The sequence below is a fragment of the Rhipicephalus sanguineus genome, chromosome 1, assembly GCF_013339695.2.
Source record: "Rhipicephalus sanguineus isolate Rsan-2018 chromosome 1, BIME_Rsan_1.4, whole genome shotgun sequence".
NCBI lineage: Eukaryota > Metazoa > Arthropoda > Arachnida > Ixodida > Ixodidae > Rhipicephalus > Rhipicephalus sanguineus.
The window spans coordinates 241123645-241145846 of record NC_051176.1 but is presented as its reverse complement, the minus strand read 5'-3'; the positions used below and the strand labels follow the sequence as shown (position 1 = coordinate 241145846).

The 22202-nt window shown below is 42.2% G+C and overlaps 1 protein-coding gene across 5 annotated transcripts in view; it reads right to left on the bottom strand.

Moving 5' to 3' along the window:
- The window catches only part of LOC119375326 (transcription initiation factor TFIID subunit 4), a 93975-nt gene that overhangs the window by 41882 nt on the left and 29891 nt on the right, over window positions 1-22202 (bottom strand). For 2 of the 5 annotated variants that reach the window (XM_037645507.2, XM_037645517.2), the window contains 5 exons: window positions 18383-18442; window positions 15278-15295; window positions 11123-11164; window positions 7753-7887; window positions 7563-7658 (listed from right to left, as the gene is read on the bottom strand). In XM_037645507.2, the coding sequence (XP_037501435.1) occupies window positions 7563-7658; window positions 7753-7887; window positions 11123-11164; window positions 15278-15295; window positions 18383-18442 (351 nt within the window). The remainder of the gene's footprint in view (window positions 1-7562; window positions 7659-7752; window positions 7888-11122; window positions 11165-15277; window positions 15296-18382; window positions 18443-22202) is intronic. The other 3 variants (XM_037645523.2, XM_037645527.2, XM_037645514.2) reach the window with 2 other exon arrangements.

Sequence of the window (22202 nt, the reverse complement as noted above, 5' to 3'; positions counted from 1 at the left end):
TATTCGGAGAAAGTTTTTTCCGGCGCAAACTAAACAAAGACACAGATACACATATCAAGAGCGCGGGCCCCCGTCCGGCTGATACGTGTTTCTGTGTCCTCGTTTAGCTCTCGCTGAAAAAGCTTCCTTCAAGTACAGGGTTTTTTTTTTTTTAGACAATACAGATTTTTTTATAAAAATCCTATGACAGTAAGCCTCTTGCCGTTTTTGCACATGAACTCTATGTCGAGGCAGAAAAACTTTGCCACAGTTAAGATGACACTGTTGCCACTAAATAACAAAATCTCGTTAATTAACTTTTTAATTATTGACTTGAGGGCAGGTGTTTATATTAGAAAGTTGTAGTGCATGCCAATTTATGGCATACCCATTTTTTAGAAACCGCGAAAGTTGCACATAGTTCGAGATATGCTTCATCGAATTTCCAGGGCGAAATCGAAACTGATCGCGCCCAGCGCGCACAAAGTACGGCGGAACACCGGGACGACACGTGACAGGGAAGTGACGAAATTCGAATGACGGCGCGCAGAAGCAGAATCAGGCCAGAAAAATCGGCAAGCATTATGAAATACACAATAAGACAGCTTAATGTTTAGTGCGATGGGTGGTGCTTATGTGTTCCTTTCTTAAACTATAAAGAGGCGCGAATAACTATTTCGCGTGTCTGCAAAAAGAAGCGCCGAAGTGGCAGCCCCTGAGTTTTATGCTTACCAGACAAAGGAAAGGTTGATACTATTGCGGTTTTCTTGTGCCCAGTTTGAAAGAAACGAATAAGCACCAAACACTACGCGCAAAAATAAGGCGATGCGTGGGCACAAGTGAGATGACTTGCAGCTTTTCACGGAAACATACGGCTGCAGCGTGCCTTCATTCAAATTTCGTCGCTCCCTTGTGACCATAGATGCGCAAAAAATATGGAGCTCACTCAGACTCACTCATCCAATATATTTTGCCTTTTGGACTCACTCAGATTCAGATTCACCAAAATTTTCCTCATTCAGACTCTCGGGCTCAGACTCACTGAAATTTTTCTCAACCAGACTCACTCGGACTCAGACTCACGAAAATATTACTCGGCCTGACTCACTCACACTCAGACTCACGGCTCGATCTGAGTCTGAGTGAGTCGACTCATGAGTCCATTAACGTATAATTAACTTTTTCAACCATAGTGTCAATGCTCTTTAACATCAATATCTCCTATAACTGGTTTTCTACTTGGCGCGTTTTGATCTCATACCTTCAAATATGAGTTATCCATGGTTACAATGCAGTAAGGACATTTTGATCGAAAAAGTTGACTCACATGGGATATTCTATCAAGAACTTCCCATGAAAGATTTCGCCAGAGGGAGGTCAAACCCCTCCCCTTGCCCCCCCCCCCCCCCTCCATAACTCACGTCGCTGATTAATAAATACTGAGATGGCGTATGAACGCTAGTGCTTTGATGTGTGAGTATAAGTGAGTATAAATGTGAGTCATCATAAGGCTGACAGTAACGCTGAAGTTGAGTAGATAGGACCATAGGTCGGCAAACAAACGTGGAGCTCACTCAGACTCACTCATGAAACATATTTTGCCCTTAGGGCTCACTCGGACTCAGACTCACCAAAATTTTCCTCATTAGGACTCATTGAAATGTTTCTCAACCGGACTCACTCAGACTCAGACTCACAAAACTATTACACAGCCTGACTCACTCAGACTCATGCCTCCATCTGAGTCTCAGTGAGTCTGAATGAGTCGACTCATGAGTGAGTTTGCCGACCTATACTTGTGACTAGTAGCTCCGGTCTGATGTAGCAGAATGCTCGCGCTTCGTGCGTGCTTTGCGCGATCAGTTTCGATTTCGCCCTTGACATTCAATCAAGAATATCTCGAACTACGTGCAACTTTTGTTATTTGTAAAAAATAGGTATGCCATAAATTGGTACACACTACAACTTTCTAATATAAACACCTGCCCTCAAGTCAATAATTAAAAAGTTAATTATTGAATTTTTGTTAATTATTGGTAACAGTGTCATTGTAACTGCGGCAAAGTTTATCCGCCTCGGCGTGGAGTGCGTGTGCGAAAACGACAAGAGCCTTACTGTCATAGGATTTTTGTAAAAAACCTGTATTGTAAAAAAAAAACACCCTGCAGTATATACAGTGGTGGTCCAGCCAGCTTATGATTTGGAGAATTTTTGAAGCAGGCAAAAAGCTGTTTTGGAGCAGACGTGTGTCAAAGAAAAAATGTTCTGGGGCAGTTCTGGAGCAAAAAAACTGGTTCTGGAAACACTTCGAGCATATTAACACAAGTGTGTAGTTATTTGGTGCAAGTTCTTATTACTGCTCTCATAGGCAGAGACCAAGGGGGTGGGGGGGCTAGGGGGCTCGGGTCACCCCCCCGACTGCTTCATGAAAAGCAGTGCCCCCCCCCCCCCCGATGCCGGCCCAGGATATTTTTTAAGAGCTTGGCTTGGGCCCCATCCACTGACAACAGACTGCTGGCCATCCTATCTGGCAGCTATTTCACAGGGGGCTGTTTATGCCTGCTTCTTTATCCTTTCAGGCTTTTAAAATTTAGATCATGAGCCAGTGGAATTCAAACATTCAGTGGAAAATGACCCTCGAACAAGTTTATATGTGCAGAATATGTTGTGTTGACGAACAACTGAACCTTTGGCAGAAAAATTCGTAACCTCAGCTTCACACAAAATGTAGTTGTGGCAAATGGTATTAGCTACCACTTGAGAATTATTTTTGAACATCTTAAATTGAATTCACTGGCATAATTAAAGCTTCCTGCGCCTGCATTAGCCCGCTCTCTCCTGCCTGGTGCATGTTTTAACAAAGTGTGTAAAGCATGATAATAAAAAAATTTGGCCGATCCCACGCATTGTGGGAATCGATTTTATGTGAAGCGGTGAGCAAGTATTAGCTTATGTGGTATATATTTCGTTTTGAGCCAAGTGTTACGAGGTGGATCGAGGTCATTGTGCAAATAGAAAAATAAGTCTGGAGTCTCCCACTAGAGATCTTCATAATGATATTGCGGTGCCGGCACCTAAGTACAACATTTTTAGCCTACGACCGGCAAATTAGCAAATTACCACTGTAACTAAAGCGGAAAGTATACAAACATTGTATTTTCCCAGTTTATCAACAACCACACAGCATGCGATGTAACAAAAAATGATAGGCATAACTCTAGGAGATAGGAAGACAGCAAAGTGAATCAGCGAGCAAACAGGGTTAGCCAATACCCAGTAGACATCAAGAGAAAGAAATGGACCAAGGCAGGTCACGTCATGAGGTCAGATAACTTATGGTCAATTAGAGAGTCGGGATGGATAGTACCAAGAGATGGGAAGCACGGCTGAGGATGGCAAAGGATTAGGTGAAGTGACGAAATTCCGAAATTGACAGGCATAAAAATGGCATCAGCTAGCACAGGACAGGGTGCGTTGGAGATCATTGGGAGTGGCTTTCATTCTGCAAGAAAGCAGTGGCCATAAGGTAGATCCTGTAGTGGCCATAAGATAGGCCACAACAGATGATGAAGACCACCAGCAGTGAGACCCATGTGGCAGCGACATTCGAAGACTCATCGTCTTTGTGCAATTTGCAGACACACAGTGGCTGCATTAGTGCTTGCAAGCATAGTTTGTGACGTGTAATCTATTGGGATGTTTACCAAGCTGAGAGCCACTTGTTTGCCTTTTGTCACCGAATGAGGATGACATCAGCTGTTTACACAGCATTTCCTAACACAGACACATGAGCGCAGTCACACATTATTGGTGGCCCATGGCACGCCAATGTCCACATGGCTCAGTATCTATGCACGCTGGCTTGCCTTTGCACTATGTCGGTTTCATAACTGAAATGTGCGACGAACACTTCGATGAGCACGAGCAGCACCATTTCGTGCCAGCCATGGGCTACATGGGCACATAGGCTTTACGTATGCTTTGAAGGGATACTGAACAAAATTTTTGCTGCTGAGATTTTCAGCCAAACTGAAAGATTGGGTGCTGAAATCGGTAGACACAACCTCCTTCAATTGATACAGAAACTAATGAAAAATAACAAATTTGATGCGTTTTTCACACACAGCTGCACCGTGAACTAGAGGAGGTGACATTTGGCGACGTTTTATGTACCCGAAATGGACATGTCAAAAATGCCCGCCATCACCCGCGTCTCTGAACCTGCTCAGCCACCACTACGGTTCCTAGAACCACTATGAACAGCACCGGCAGCGGATAATGCTCCCTGGTGGGATAAAGCCCCTGAAGCGGGGGCACGTCTCAGCACCTTTGTGGAAGAGGTAGAGTGGGATGTAAAATAGAGGTGGAGAAATGGAAGTAGCAGGACAGGAATACGTGCACCTCTCATCCGCCGTGGCAACAAGTGACGTCGTGGCTCGCGCTGGCGTGCAGCCGCCACACGCTGACAATCCTCTAAAAATACAGCCAACTGTTCAAAAATGTATGTGAAATAAACTCTGTTTATCAGAACAGTCGCCTCTTCTGAGTAAATTTCGATGTTTTCATCATTTTTTCTGATTTTTGCTCCGTATCCCTTTAAGATCAGTATATCGAAGAACATTACAGACTTATGTAAATACAACATATTTTTAAAACATAAAATAAGCTTTTGTATGTCTAACACTTCAGCTTCAGCACAAGCGGTAGCCGTATGGTCAGTGTGCGTTACATCGGGATTTGCATACTGGCTTGAAAAAATAACCTTTAGGTGACCTTAATGTTCCATACAAGTGCCTTTAGCGGCGATAGCCCCTAGCATTTGGTGAACTTTTGGTTCACTTCGGTAGACTTTTGGTTAGCTTGTGGTCATCAGCATTTATAGCTTCAGCGCACACACACAATGCACTAGAACCGGATTGTCCACCATCGGTCACTTCCACTGATCACGAAGCAAGCGCAGGCACATCCTTCTTATATCACAACCAGAGCAGCAAGTGACAACATGTCCTAACACACCCGCAGATCAAGCGAGAAAGGGCCGGGAGGAGTGCGCGCAGCAGGTGCCGTAAAAGTGCATGTTACACACGGCCTAGCGCTGACGTCCCCGTGGAATCAGCGCAACAAAGCAAGAGCACCGGACGCACACAGACAACACGAGTGCCACTGGGTAAGAGGGAGGCACAGCACACAGTGCAAAGTAACGTCAGCCCTTCCCTCACTCTCTACTGAAATGATGCACTAGTGCATAGTACTGAGTCAACTGATGAGTGGAAGAGGACCATACCTGCCAACCTAGAGACCTCGAAAATCGAGATTCGCAAAAACAAAAGGGAGAGGAGGGGGGACAAAAAAAACGCATATGATTTTATTTCTTGCTTCTCAGGGCAGCAGTAACGTCATACACAGATCTGAATGATTGCAGTAAAGCTTTCATACGCCGGCAATCATATCGGTGCTCATAATTACAGCACACACGTGCGTACAGAACAAAATGTGCTATGACCCGGAAAATATAATAGTCTTTTCCCACAATTAGCATGCTTCACCGCATAACATTGTGCGACGACGAAGCTAACTTTGAGTGCGCTACAGTGCAATGCCATCAAAAGTTCCTCATTGAGCTAAAGATAACATACCAAGCCATCAATAACCAAGGCCCCACACAAGCTTGGCAGCCTCCCCTTCCTTTACACAGTCCCACAGCAACCTGTTCTGGTTCTTCAAGGCCAAAAAATTTTTAGGATCGTCACTTGTTATTTTTATTTTGGGTGGCTGTTTATTGGGAGATTTATGACTGCACCCATACAATCGGGAGGACTAGTAAGAAATCAGAAGTCTTCCAGGTGAGTCTCCCGAGCAAATCGGGAGAGTTGGCAGGTATGGAAGACTATTCTGCAGAGGGTATGTGCCATCTTGGTGGCACACACCCACTAGAAAACCGTCTACTCTTTCGATGAAATCATTCAATTAATTTTCATTAATTATCCCGACAGTTCAATGGCCCTTATCTTATGCTCTGATATATGTATCCTATGCAACTCTTAACTTGAACCGTTACGTCCTTGTGATATGTTTTTTCTTAGGTTTTCATAACATTCGAGCCAACTCTCACCTTCCTGCTGGCTGGGGGCGAATTCCGGTGTGCCCTTTAAGAAACATACTGTCGCTAGGTGCTAGAGCTAAAAGAAATTGAGCATCACTTCATGAATTGTTGTGGGTTTTTCATCAACAGTGATGACCTACCAGTATAAAGACAATGTGCTGAGCTAGCAGTAATGCAAGCCACACTTGCATGCGGCGGGACTGTTGATGCTTTGGTTAGCTAGTGTCCCTGTGTCCTCCTCACCCACTGCTGAGTAGTAGACGAGGTTAGGCCCATTGAGACTCTCTATATGTATTAATGAGAAAAAACACATCTGAGGAAAGACGGAGATGGAGGAAAATCAGCGGCAATCTGGAAAAGCTGTTGGGGTGTTTGGTGCCAGACCAGGAACATTTTAGGCAAAAAATGCTCTACTGCCATGTAAGCAGGAAAAAATAGCGAACTTTGGCACAGTTGGCATAAGTTGCTGTTGGATGGGCACAGCAAGGTGCAGACGAATATAATGACACAAATGACGCAGTTGGACCACTAGTGCAAATACAGAAGAATGTCAAGGCTCAACGTTGAGGAATCTATGGTGAAGACCTTCCGTAAGTACTTTCAAATAGAAAAAAGAAATTGTTACAGCAGAGAAAAAAAATCCACGCAAGAATACCACATAAGATGTGGAGATAGGTTCGCACAAGGCTTATCCTACAAGAGCGACCGGGACGGGACGCGACGCGACGCTCCTCCATCACCACAGCGCACAAAGACACTACGGCTGGGTTCGTTGACTCTCCGACACAGCGCAGAAAAGCCACTTGAGGCAGGTTGTCAACAAACATGGGTTTATTAACCCAAGATGCAGCACTGTGCGACCATCATGGGGTTGCGGGCCGTACAGGGTAACTCCGCAAGACTAATCGAGTACACTTGCCTGCGGCGCTATGGCTATTACACAAAGGGAGCAGCCAAACGCACGGACGAGAAGACGCCTGCCAAGGCAGCACGTGAACCTCTCGTTGCAGGCCTGAGAGCATCTGCCTGTGGTGAACAAGCACCAGACAGAAGAGAGCTCGAGTGGAGAGGAGGCCCAGGGGCTGTCACTGGCGGCCAATAAGGACAGGCGTGGCACAGTAACGTATGCTGGCGCTATGTGTGACATGCGGCGCCTGGGCGTCTCGATGCCGGGGAAGAGGAAGAATGGCTTGCGCCGGACAATAAGGCCTGGCGTCATAACCACGGCCACCATGTTGCCAGTTCCGGCGATTGAGCCACGCAGGGCTGGCACAATGCGCTAGCTGGGGAACGAGGCGTGAGGGGAGGGCGCTTCGATTTCCACAAAGTACACTAAATGAAGATCACACATTTTGCAAGAAACTGCACAATTCAAATGTAAATTAAATAGTGACAGATAATTACTTACTATACTTTTATGCTTCTGAATAAAGCACAAAATAAACCTGACAAAACCTAGAGAGGGCAAGCATGTGCTTACCTGAGACGGTGTTGTGGCAGCAGACTGGCTGTTAGCAACAGTTGTTTGAATGGTGAGAGGCTGTGTAACAGAGGCTGTAGTAGTAGTGGCTGCCACCTAAGAACAAAAATAAGCAATTGTGAACAAATGTATTTTTTTAAACTTCATAATGATCACAAGCAAAAAAAAAAAAAAAACAAGAAGGCTATACCTTAACCGTGACAGTTTGCTGTGCCAGCGGCTGCCCCAGTGTTTGGATTGGGGTGCTACTGGGCACTGTAGGCACAATGTTGATACTTGGCTGACCCTGCTGCAGAACCGTTCCCACCATTGGCGTCGCATTGGACTGCAGTTTAACAAGTTGAGAAAAAGATACCACCAGTAAATAATAACTGAAAGCACATTACGGTGAAAGCAAACTTTAAAAGCCTGCTCTTCAAACAGTGCATGAGAAAGGAATACTTCCAAGCTGTCTAAATTTCTGAACACACTATATCTCCTGCAGAAATGAACATCTTGGCCTCTTGAACTATGCCAAGCCAGCAACTGAAATAAATTTTTCAATCCACCTGCTCCAGTTACCACAGTTACATTTGCTTTACAACATTAAAACCCAGTGCATGACAACTGGACGTCAACGCATTGTGAGTAACACAGGGGGCAGGTGAGAAACAACAAAAACAGTGCTGACAAGGATAGACTGCTCACTAGTATAAATTAAGTTTTTTTTTTTTTTTTTTTTTGAGACAGGTTCTAATAAATTATAGAAGCGTAGGTTAGTTATTTATTTTCTGTTCTTTGTGATTTGCCACAGGCTTCATTCAAGCCTAAGCAAACTCCTTGAAATCTAGGCTATTGTGCGTGTGTATAAAGTTGACTACCGTGTACTGCAGCCGCACGAGACTGGTTTTTCAACTACCACTGTGGGGAACAAAGGAACAAACCTGGGCAGGCTCTAGACATTGGTTACACCACTGTGTGTTTGTATGTTTTGTTGCTTTGCCAGCATTCTTTCAGTTAAATTCAATATGTCGACAGATAACCATGCCAGCATTCAAACAACTGGTCAATGTGCATGATTTTGGCCATAAAGTATACATAACTGCACCAAAGTACAGCATTCAATGCACCAACCTTACATGTGAACCATTTGCATAGCCTTGAGGGGGGCAGAGAAGGGGGGAGTCAGCACCCCCCCCCCCTAAGGAAAATGTTTCTGGCTATACCTCTGATGTGAACACTCAGCCACTTAGTGGCTGTGATGACAGCTGATCTGCACTTTACTCTAATTGTAACAGTTACACAAAGCTTAAAGGGGTCATGAACAGGGTTGCCACTGACTTTCGAGTAAATGTCGCCAAACAACGAGCAGAAAGTCGCCAAAAGTTGCCATTTTTTTAGAAATTTCGCCAAAAAAGTCGCCATTCTAGATGTGTGCGGCATATCCTAGTAATAGGGATTTTCACTGATGTATAGCCCCGTAGAATACAGTGCCATTCAAAGCCCTTAAAGTATCTTGACATTTCTCAATGCCAGCCGCATCGCCCCTTCACCATGGGAGTGCTTGGTGCACCTGGTTCTCCGACTAGCCGCAAGATGTGCGCGGAGGCGCAAGTATGAAAGGATAAAACGCTCATGATATCCTTCCATCCCTGTCCGCTCGTTTCAAAGGTAAAAGTGTGGTAAACCTTGGGCGAAAGCCGCGAAGGCGTTGTTTGTAGACAGCTTTACATCCCCTCATATGAAAAAAAAAAAGGATTAACAGGTTTATTGAAAGTAGTAAGACAGAATTCTTACAGGTATCGTTCATTAGTGAGTCTTATACCTTTCAGTGTGAACTAATATGATACCGGACGCCACTGTCCCTTTCATATATAATCACTTATATCTACCCGCGTCAATCCAGTGCGTTATAATTGAACAGGTAGACATTGTAAAATGTTATATAGCAATTGTTTTCATTGCACACGCTCACCGAGAACAGTAGAAAATGCCTGAATAAATATTTTTTTTATTGCACGAACACCCGCGTATCCGCCCATCTTCGCTATAAGAGCTCGATTAGGGGATACTGCAGCGGTGAATAGGTCGCCAAGCTATTCAGAATAGATGGAGCTTTGGCGGAACAAATGGCCGGAACACACGACCAACCCGTCATCTAGCCCCTTCAGAAACGAAACTTTAGCGAAGCTCTGAAACATCTAGATGAATCTAGATGAATTGAGTTAGAAGCATCTAGATGAATTGAGGAGATACACACGAGTTACAGGACGGACATACAGAACGGCGCGTAATGTGCACCTCAAAACCAGAAAAATACAGAGAATAGTGCTGCTCATTCGTTGGGAAGGCACTGAGCTTAGGACGCATAACTCAGTAGACACCTAAGCAGAAAATCGCCAAAAATTCGCCATATCGCCATTCATAATTTTAGGTCGCCACGGGCCTCTCAAATTCGCCAATTTGGCGAAAAGTAGCCACCATTGGCAACCCTGGTCATGAACCACCCCTCGGGCTTGGTGAGAAAACACATCCTGCAGATAACAGACACTGCTATGAACATGTGAGCCAAACCTTCCAGTCGTGAACGGCAAAGGAAGTTTAGAAGCAGAGCACAAAATAGCCATTTTCTTAGGTGCCGTCTTTTCATACAGATGCCAGTGCTCACTCTCTTCGGAGCTGCGGGCACCTGCTTTTTGAAATTGAACAGCAGGTAGCATGCTATTGGCCAATAGCTGACGTAAATCAAGAGCGACATTAGGATCAGACGCACTTCTTGCCATGGGGTGCCGCCACGCGCCATCACTGCTCTCCATAGTCTGCTAACATTACACAGTGAGCCACACTCGCACGCAGGAATTGCAACTGGAGAGAGCAATCGCCTTTCATCACGCGTGCTGAAGGTCATGACACACACTGTTGTAACTTCTTTCCCCCATGCCATCCCTCCCTATGTAGCTTCCAGCGTGCTCACTGGGACTAGAGAAGAAAGAAAGCGCTTAAACCAAGCAACAAACCCCTATAACTCCACTCGTTCTCGACTGATCCAAGAAATTCTTGCGGCAATAGAATTGTGAGGCGATAAACTCCGAAATTGAGGTCATTTGACAATTACTTGAAAAAGCGGTTCATGACCCCTTTTAAGAAATGTTTACACAGCACACATGGCTATTAATTCACTTTTCACACACACATGAGTGGTGACAAATCCGTTGTAATCAGCTAAGTTTCTAAAGCTCTACGGTTTCTTGAACCAAAAATGATATGCCGGGCAACGATGGCTACAGAAAGCTGACCCAAGTGTGTGTCTGAATATTGTATATTGTAGCATACTGAAACCAGTCCAACCGTGCTAGGCAACTGCACTGAGATTCTCACAGCACGTAGCACTTGGCGGTTTCGATCCTTTTATTATTATTATTTTGTATGCCATTCGCTCTGATGGGACCCCAAAAGACAACAGACTCGGCAAAAGTGGTAGCTCCTGCAGAGAAGACTCAGTTCACCGCTCCTGCATTTTCTCATTTGCAAACGGGGTTGCTAAGGTCACAAATGCTGATAGGGCTATGAATATAGCATACTTTTCTGCCTTGAAGCTGCTGCACAGGTTGGGTCCCAAGGTTCTGTAAAGCAATAAATTACCTATTAGGCTTCCCAACCAACATGTGCACAAGAACATATTTGAAATGAAGAAGAAAGATGCTGCCTAGTGAATAGATGTCATCTCTCTTTACTTACAAGGTGCGTTTTAAAAAACATAGGAAGTTACAAAATGATGCATAAAGCATGCACAATAAAATCAAATTCTTATTGCTTACCATGTGGATGCACTTTCCATGCCACACGTAACAAACAACCAAAACAATTTAAACATTCAAATTATGCAGCACGGAGTGCAAGAAAACAGCCCATACTGTAGCTTCGAAGTGAACACTGCAGTAGCTAATAGCTATGCAGAGTGGGAACCATGAGAAGGAAGACTGCACAGCTGACATGACCATATAAATAGAATGGTGCAATCTGTCTTTCTGTTAGTGATCACTAGAGCGCACCTAGGAATTCAGGGCAGCATAACTGAAGCGCCACGCCACTTAAAACTGTCATGCTCACAAACATTTGTGCGTTGAGTGCTCATGACAAGCACAAAGTTGAAGAGGATGCAGTGCTGTGTAGGATGCCTATGTGCTCACATATTCAAACACTTCTGCAATGACTTCCATCACAATGGGCTCAGCTCGAGCCTTGCTTCCACCACTGAGTATGTATTAAAAAAAAAAAACGCTGCTGCGTCATGCGTCCGGATGAATTGTGCTGCCTTTATTTGTGCACTTCCATTGCTTCTAACGAGACCATAGATTTTTCACTTTACTGCCGACCGGATAAAACCTTCTAGAAAGGAGCAGTCATGATGCTTCTGGAAATTAGTCTTTGCTGGAAGATGGTATCTTTTTAACACCAGCCCCTTCGCCATCTAAATAAGCTCTCCGCTCCTCTTCCCTCTTGCAGCTTTCCTGTCTGTCATTTTTTTCCCCTCTTCTCCTCCTTATTGAAAGAGCATTCCATGCATTTTTGTAGCTCCGTCTTCCATCGCAGAATTGTGAAGGATGAAGTCACTACTACTAAAAATCACTGTGCTGCAACCACAATATTTCATTTTAGGGGTATAGCAATATCTGTCACATGTAGGGAGTCCATGTAGTATATACAAAGTAAGAGCCAAGTCTTTAAATCCCAGGCTAGAGTTACCTATCAGTGGCTGCCCTTTCAAGTTGGTCAAGGTTCCAAGATATCTGCAGCTCAAAAACTTGTGCAAGTTAACCGATTCACAACTACGACTGTGTTACAAGAGCTTTTGAAATTTAGACATGCAAGTTTGAGTACAAGGCATTTATTGTACTCTTTCAAAAACTCAGCATTTCAAGTCTTGTGGAGCATGTAATATCTTTTTGCTCTGGCCTGGCACGTATTCTTACCTATTACTATTATTGGTGATGATGATGTACAGCATTATCTACTATTTCAACAGACAAACTTTTATGGCACATCAGAGAGCTCCTTTGGCCATGCAGGACAGTACTAATTAGTCTAGAAACTAAATGTTGTTCCTACGTAAAAAGACATGGGCAAGTGAAGAGAAGATTACTGGTCACACACCAGATTTTCTATTGGGGGTGTATTTTTTTGTGTGTGGATGTGGCAAATGTAAGGAGTATAGAGCAAAAATTACATAGGTACTCCAGGGTGAGGAAAGTAGCACAGTGACAAAAAAAGCAGTGGTATCATTTACACGCTTTACCACTACGCAGTGTTGAGGCAAGAGCAGTGACTAAACCTTGCAGACTTGGATGACGAGACCTGCTGAGAGAAGGAAAGGGGCTGCCAATATCAGCATAAGCTGAGGAGACACGCTAAAGGGGAACATGAGTCTTGGAGACAAAAAAAATGCTTTTTCAATGCTGCTTTGGAAAAAAACCTACCTGGTTTTGTAGTGCAAGATATATAGTTTTTGAATTTCTTTAGATAATTTTTCCGACTTGTAACTTTTGGGAGCAGTGCTGTCTCTCTGCTACTCAATCAATTCTTAAAAGAGTCCTGAACCCCACCTCATGCTTGGTGAAAAAACACGTACAGTGGAAAGCAGATACTTATGTGAACAGCTCAGCCAAATCTTGCAGTCGTGCATGGCAAGGAGTGTTTACAAGCAGAGCGCAAAGTTGCAGCTTTCTCAAGCAATCTCTCTTCATACAGAGGCCCGTCCACACACTCTTTGGTGGGTGGGGTGTCAGCTGCATGTCATCATACAGTAGAGTGCTGCTATTGGCCGATAGCTAACATAAATCAAGAGCAGCATTGGGATGAGGTGCGCTTCTTGCCACGGGGTGCTGCCACATGTTAGTGCAGCACTCTATAATGTGCTAAAATTACACAGAAGACGGAAGGCACTTAATGCGTGCATCAAATCCCTGTAACTCTGCTCGGTCTTGAAGGATTCAAAAAATTTTCGCAGCAATTGATTTACGAGGCAATAAAATCCAATAGTGAGGTTATTCGATGATCACTTGGAAAAGTGATTCAGGAACCCTTGAAAATGTCTTTTTCTTTTCTTAACACTAGAGTCACAGAGTGCAGAAACACCACGACTGTGTTCTAGGGCATAACACAATTTTGAACCCTTGCAGAAATCACCAACAAAAATTTACACTTGCAAAAGCCGATTTACTCTCTAGACATTCAGAAATCTACCCACATAACTTCGGCTCTCTTGCTCCATACAGTGCGTTTTTTGCAACTTACCTCTCAAATTAGACACACAGAAAAAGACCTTTTACAATGACTAAAAAAAAGCTAATTGCATATCTGCAGTAAGCACATAAGATTGGATAATTTACTGAAAATTTTGCGCAAGTCAATACCAAACATATTCTTTTCCCCTGAACCCACATCTTTCATTAAGTGTACAGTGAGGCAAATCATGGGAAGGACAAAAAGGTTTGTTAAAGGTCAAGTAGCAGTCTCTAAGATATGCCAAAGTGGGGTTCGAAAGTGAAAGGAGGAGAGCTGGAAATAGAGGGAGAAATTCTGGTTCAATGTACAAAAATGATGTTACACTAAGGTTCACAGCACAACAAGAGAAAGGTGGAGAGGAAAAGGTGCAAAGAGAATACAAAGCATGGAGCTATTTCTCGTATGTACCAGCATTTTCGCCTCTGCATAAAAGTCCCTAAGAAAAGTGGCTTGGCAGTCACGTTTTCAGAACAAAAGCTCACAGAATATGCTGAACAGTAGTAAACCAGACTGTGAGCATAGGCGTGCCATGAAACAAGAACAAAATATAAAGACGACATACCAAATGGAGATGCAGATGCACTCGAATATATGCTATGGCACGCCTATTCAACTTGTTTGCTACCAAGACAAAAAGTGAAACTTTGTAGTGCCAGTCAGTAGCTATTGCTACCTTTGTATTGACAATATGCAGTCTAAAGCCAGTCAGTATTGCAGCCTGTTCCAACACCATACCACTTGCCCCACCATGGTGTTCGCATATATTTTTTCTATATGTTTACCGTATGTAAAATGAAGCACCGATTTGAAGTCTGGCATATGTTCTGTAACCCTCTCTTTACCCATCCATGTCTCTTTCTCTGCTTGTTTAGCCTCAGACTGAACTAACAAGCCCAGCTTTCTACTTTTACAGCACTGATTTACCTCGTTAACCATGACTTTTTAGTTTTACTTAAAACAGAACTAATGTTCTTTCTAAACTTATTACATCTAGCAGGGTTTTGTGCAAAGAATTCTGTCAGAAAACTAGAACGTTCTTATTATGATTCCCTTTATCTATGTTATAATACACTCAAGAAGAGACGGAACAAGCTATACCATGAGGTTTATGATCGACTGTACCCCTGAAAAAGCATAGTGCAGCTTCACAAACAAATATGACATTAAAGAAGATGCTGTACATCAAGACAATAAATGGAAGCTTGGAAATATTTTCAAAAATACACCGTTAAATTTCCTAGGCAGCAAGTATACTATCACAAGATATGACAAAATGAAACAGCACTTTTAAAACTTTGTTCAGTAACGTAAAAAAAATATTGAAGTGTGTTGCACATGCGCACAATTCATCATTAAACCTAAAGAAATAAAGCACAAAATAAATGTATATACAAAAGTGCACATAACATGCGTTCAAGATGCTTCATGCATAATGAATCAGTGAGTCTTACCGGAAGATGCGGCCATGCCTCATAGATGGAAAAGGAATTGAGATGAGAGCACATGCAAGTCAAAGCATGAACCACAAAGAGAAGCACAAAAAAATGGAGATAAGCAAAAGCAAAGCATACAGCAGTAAAGCACACTGCACTTGTAACTCAGTGATATGGTAACCAATGCTGTTTCACAATACTCATGCCATAAGTTTAAAGAAAGTATGACGCTTAAACACAAATTAGCCATACAGAAGAAAATTAATTAGAAAGCCTTCTGGTAATTACAAATACATCAATTGCTTTTCAACATTTCTTTCTTTGTCAGTAAAAAAAAAAGCCACAACTAGCTGGAGTTAGTGGAAAAGTTAGGCATGTGTGAACTTAAGCATAATTGCCCCATCAAATGCTATTTCCTGCAAATCAAGAGAGACAGGTTACATGCAAGAAGTTACGCTATTGTTAACAAGGTCAAACAGAAAAAAAATGTGTGAATTTAATTGACCTAATAAATTTTAAAAATTAAGGTTCCAAATTTCTTTGATGAGCTTATAGTTATACACTTTCTCAAGACAAAAAACTTGAGCTTTCTATAGCTACCACTTCATCGTGATGATTCCATCTTAATAAAAGAACAGTGGATGTAAAGGAAGGAAGGTGTTTTACAACAAAACCTAGCCTGATAAAAATGACTGCATCTGTTACAATCATAATTAGGACAAAACTGCAGTATTTTTATGGAACAAAAAGACAGTGGTGACTTGATGTTAAGCTTTAGCATCTAACCACAAAAATACGCAATGTACAGTCATGAGACAAATATTGTACATTATGGAAAGGTTTTCATATGCCTGAATTTCAGCTGAAGCAATTCCATGCAAAAATTCCCACCAAAATTTACTTTTGCCATGCATAATCTATGTGGGCATCATGTTCAAGTGCCACATTGTGCTTGAACACAAGCACTAGCAGACAAACAAATTTTTTCTAAGGTCTTCGTTGTCTATGTAACACTCTTATCCGGCCCCAGCCTCTGCCATTGCAACATTCACGGCAGTACAATAAGACAGTACATATGAGCCGATAAGTTTTGAGAATATGAAGGCCACAAAGCACAATTGTTTAGAAGCTTAAAGGGACACTAAGGACAATTTCATGCATTTAAATTCTTCAACAAATTTTCATATTTTGATACAAAGTAATCACACCCCATTTTGCAAGTTTAGGCTCAATGAAAAAAAAAAAAAAAAAAAAAAAACCTGCATCAGCCACTATCTCAATGACATGTAATTAAATAATGAGTAAGGTACTGGCGGTATTTGTTATCCACTTCACTGGAAGAAAACAATCCTGGCTAAGTTCCACCACATCAAAATGTCTTGGTTTGCTAGTGCCAAAAAAGATACAAACAGAAACACTTGCAAGTGAAGGAAGGCTGGCATTTTCAAATTTGAGTCACAATGACCTCAAAATCCAGTCATTCTCATGATGCACAGGTATTCCCTGCATTAAATTCCCTCGATGAAATGCCCTGCTGCGTCCACACAGCAGAATGGTACCAGAGGTTGTTACAGCACGTACAAGTGCAGATTACTATGCACCAACATCCTCTGGTTATTGTTGCACAGCTTTGAATCCATCTCCTGTGAGGCAGGTTTGTGCCACCATTTAAGTTGCAGAGTACCAGAAAGTCGGTTGTGTAACACATGAAGTGGCTGTTTGGCTTGCTGCCTGAGAATGCAGGTGCTATGACTTGATTCTTCCATTTGTGTGTAGAACAGATACACTGACATAACTGTGCTCTTACAAAAATGCCGTTGCAGCAAAAAAAATAAATAAACAATTGCAGCAAGTTTCAGTATAGTCGATAACAATATGAGGGCATGCATTGTACTAGAACTATAATGATGCATGGTGTGTCACACTAGCCCCAATGAAGTCACCATGAAAATTGCATGTCAGCTATAACGATGCATTCTATTAAAAAGTGTGAGCTATAAAATGTGGCAGAATGTTGCAGTAGCGAATTATGCAGTGTAATATACAGGATACAACCTGAAGGGAAATTTCTTTAGTGTCCCTTTAAGTATCCAACCTCCTATATTTAGAAATAGTGGGCAAACTGCATTAGGGCCATATTTTTGGATAATCACTTTAGAAGGTACTTCCACTTTTGTGAGATTTCCCAAACTAGTGCTGTATGTGCTTGACCATCTATGGGCCACAGCGGTCTGGCAGTGTGCCAACCACATGAAGACTGCTAATGCAATCTTGCTCAAGTGAAAATACTGTTGAAAGTGATCTCATGGGAATACTATTCCTAGCCTGGAGTCTAAAAGACTGCAGTAGACTCTCAGTAAATGGAAATCTCTTAAACGGAATAGTTGCTTAAATTGAACAACTGCCTGTTATATGATTGGTTTCTGGCTTGTATTCTGCACCCCTCTTCCTTTCTCAGTAAACAGAACTCCTGTTAAATGTAACATTTTCCTGATCCCTTCAGATTCCATTTAATGAGAGTCGACTGTATTTTATCTGAACCACCTTTCAGTAGGTTCCACACTTCAAAAGCTTCCATGGGTAGCAGTACAAATCGCTGCAATCACAGGCATGCTGACATTAAGCAAAATGCATAATTACTGATGCACAAATAATCTAGCACGGTGAAATGCCAGCATAAAACGTTAAGTGAAAAATAATATTTACGTCAAGCTTAACCTTTACAAAAAATATATAATGATAGTTGCTTCACCATTACTCTCACACATTATTATAAAATAAGCTTGTAAATATCATATAATACCAAACAGCATAAACCTTCAAATGTATTGCTCAGAGAAATCTGCAGTGTGACCCTTAAACAATGAATGCAACTGAAATTTCTGAAGTTAACCAGCAACTCCTGAATAGACATATTACAAGGTATGATATCTTGACACAGCAGCGGTAAAACTGAAGCAAGGAACCCACAGCTACACACTTGAGAGATACAGACAGAGGCTGTACACTGCTGGTGTAATGATGGTAAAATGGCAAAACATGCAAATTGAGAGTACGACAGCACAAATTATACCAACATAGTTTTGAATCAATTAGAAACAATAAAGGGCATGTTATTCTCACCTGTTTCATGTGCTCGTGAATAGGAGCACGACGAACTAGAGGAGTTTGGTGTCTGCAATTCTGTAATGATAGGCTTCTTTAACTACCAGCACAAATCAACTCCTCTATATAGCAAAAATCTTCCTGCTCAACATTTGTTAAGAAGCTTTGGATACAAGAAAAATAAAAAAACACTGCCTGCTATTAAATGCCTAATTTTATTTAACTATAGTTAAAAATCTGTTATTGTCTTGCCACATCAAGTTCTACAGATGTGCACGCCTTAAAGGCCACTTTGTGGGGAGACAATTGTCCAATCATGACCAGCAGCATGTACACACTTCTGTACTACGATCACCACTAAGCGCCAAGCCCAATTCTGACACATCTTGAAAGTTTTTGTATATCATACCATGCACAAGTTTGCTTTGTTTGCATGCTCTAATGCTCACTTTAAGTGCTGTACATCGGCTACACTCGTCCACTACAATTTCACATTGCAGTGAGTTCCTTTTGGGGCAACTAGGGCAGATAAATTCATCCCTATGATTCCACACAAAGACAGATGACCTTTCCACGTTCATGGTGTCACCCAGTCGAATATGCTTGCAATAGTCATGCAAGTCCATGTTTTATGTGGCTAAGGCATCAAGCTGTGAAGATTTTTGCAGTAGTCATGTTACACTGATGGACAGTCTATGCGACTCGCAGGTCAATGAAACCACCAACCACTTTGATTCACTACTGCAGTGGCAAAGTTGAGTCAGCTCATTTTATTACCTCCATATTTTACCTCCATGCAACTTGCCACTGACCTTAGAAAACCTTCGAGCGAGTGCAAACAAGTCTCACTCATCTAACAGTGAGCCATTTCAAGAACTCAAGACCAGCAAAAAGCTTCCAACAAGGCACACACAGTGCGCTGTGAAGGACAAAGCAGTACTGTAATCAAGGTCTGCAAGGAAACATGCTTCGGGTGTCATGAGTGTTTTCAAGTCTAATGCACAGAAGCAACATATAATGTTCCTTAATCAACCTGCTCAATTAGAAGGGTGACACTTTGTATTTATAAGCACTTGTAGCAAATACAGTAGAAGCATCATGAGCAGGACTGAACAATATCCGTATTTAGTATGGTATCTAGTGAGTGCACAAACTGAACTATATTTCTTTGTTTTGCTTGACCTCCCTCCTTTTAATTTCTGTGAATATGTTTTAATACTTTTGAATGGCACTTAAGGTGCTAATTTCCACAATGATCAGAGTCCTAAATACAAGTGTTCAATGAAGCAGTGTAATAAGGCACATATGCTATGTATGGGCACATCATATGCCTGTGTACTTTCATTGAAGAAAGCCTGCCCGAATGTTACACCATCCTTAACCTTTCCCTCATATATGAGGCGTAGCAGAGTAAAAACCCCAACAGCATAAATAATTAGTCAGCAACGCTGAAGCCTCAGTGTATATCTTCTAGAATATTTCAAAGCATCAGACAGATTACTGTTATAAAATGAAACTTTTTAAGGCCTTATGCATAAATGCACGAGCATGAATCACAGCAGTACTTTAGAACATATTAAATTATACGTTTTGTAACAACAAAAGAAAGCAAGCTGCCAAGAAGAGTTCCGGTGATGACGCAAAAAAAAGAGTGAAAGAATGGGATAACAGTAACACAATTTTTTTTTCTCTCCAAATGCCACATGTGCAGGGGCAGCATTTTTTTATGTGGTCACCATAACAGGCAGGATTTTTTTTCGGGGGAGGCCCAAGGCCTAATTGTTCGAAAGAAAGTATTTCCATGGCAAATATAAAACAAAAGTTGCCCGGGAAAATAGAAGGCCGGACGAATTTCGGGGGGGGGCCCGGGCCCCCCGGCCCCCCCCCTTGCCTACGTGCCTGATAACAGGAATGCACACTTTTTTCCTGACTTTGATAGTGTGATGAAAGGGCCTCAAATGTTTAGCCATCCTCTTTAATTTCTCATCCGTAATTCTTCTTGAGGCAGCACCAGCCATTTCAGATTGCTGTTCACATGTAGAACAATCTTGTAATGAGATCTGTTTGAAGCAGATGAAAATTATCAACAGAAATTCCATATAATCTGTGGCAAGTAAAAGTTCTATCCTTAGAAGTGTTGACCAACCAGGCAGAAAAAGCACAGACAAGAGTGCCATCAGAATATCGGACTCTGACTTTCTACATAGCTTTAGAAATAGTGGACCCATGTATGTCAGCAGGTGCTAATGGCATGCGCAGTGCAATTGACCTTTTTCCAAATATGCAGTGCCACATCTTCCCCTGTTGGCAAAGTTGGCAAGAGGGCACGCCAGTCAGCAAACGTCCATAGAAATGTGAAGGCGTCATACAGAATTACATTTTTTCCAGAATTTTTGGCCTATTTTGTGTGGTGGTCGGTTGGGACACAGTAGTGCATATACTGTTCAACATTTGGCAAGCATTTAATGAGGACTTTGTAGCCTTCAGCATGTGACAGAAGCAGAAAAAGTGGCCAGCGAGTTTTTTCTTATTTTAAAGCATATGCTTCACTGCCAAAATAGGCATAGCTCTCAAACTCAGTGCAACGATCGCTGACAAACATAACTGAGCAGCACATTTTTTTACAAATGAAGCAGTTAACTACATTAGGTGTTATAATGAACAATTCAAACCTAGATTTGCAGATATGACGCAAATTCTGCCATTTTTTTCACACATCTGTGCATTTTCATTTAGGTAAATTATTGCCTTTGAATTCAGAGACCGGGAACTGGTTCGGGGTGGGTGCAAAGCGCTGACGATGACCAACTTCCAGTTTTCTTTTTTTCTTGAGTAACTAGGCTACATCGAGAGGTCATGACTATATTATTGGAAAATATTGGCAATATTTGAGCAGGAACAGAGATGTGGTAAGCACAAAATATATCCTGAACCGAAAAATGCCCGCTCAGGCAACGCACTTACAGCAACGAATGACGTAAGAAACTGCTGACTTACTTGACGTTTTGAGCCTCTAAGCACAATGACAGAACACTAGCACGCGTTGAAAGAAATCATAAAGCCTGCAAACTAATGGCTGTCCTAAAGCAGCATGAAAACGTTTCATGACAAAGGGCTACACCTACTCATCTTTCCTGCCGAGAAGGATGGGAAGGCCAAGCGATAAACCGAAGCCAGCCGAAGTGGGTTGTCCTACACCCTATAACTTCCTTATTCGCAAAATTCTTGCGGCAGCATGTCTGCATCGCACAAGTGCGCAGTTATCTCTTCATCACAAATTTAGGAACGCGAAGTTGTTTACAGGCCCTTTAAAGGCACACTAAAAGCAAATATTAAGTCAATGTGGACTGTGAAATACCGTTAGAGAAACCTTGCAGTGCTTGTGCCATGCAGAGAAAATGCTTAGTTTAAGAGAAAATTGAGTCTCAAGGGCCTGCATACACCCGGTGCATTCCAGTTTGCGCACCCGGAAGCAGGAGTTTTGAAGCTTCATACATGATTACAGCTCTTGACTTGCCAACATCCAAAACTACACACTTTTACGTAAAACACAAGAATTTGACTGGAAAGCAAGTCAATGGCATGATATGGAAACGGTATTTTCTCGTACTTGCAGTTAGAGTGAGTTTTGCAAGCAAGCAAAGCCACCACAGCACACATGGGAAAGAATCTACTGAAGCGCAAATGCACAGGCTGTGCAGAGTTAGGCAAGGAAACTTCTTGACCACCTGTGCCATGGTCAAGGATAATGTCAAAAAGTTATTTTCTCCAAGTGTCAAATAGAAATGCATAAGTTGCATTTTACTACATATTACAAGGCACTGCAATAATCTCTTTC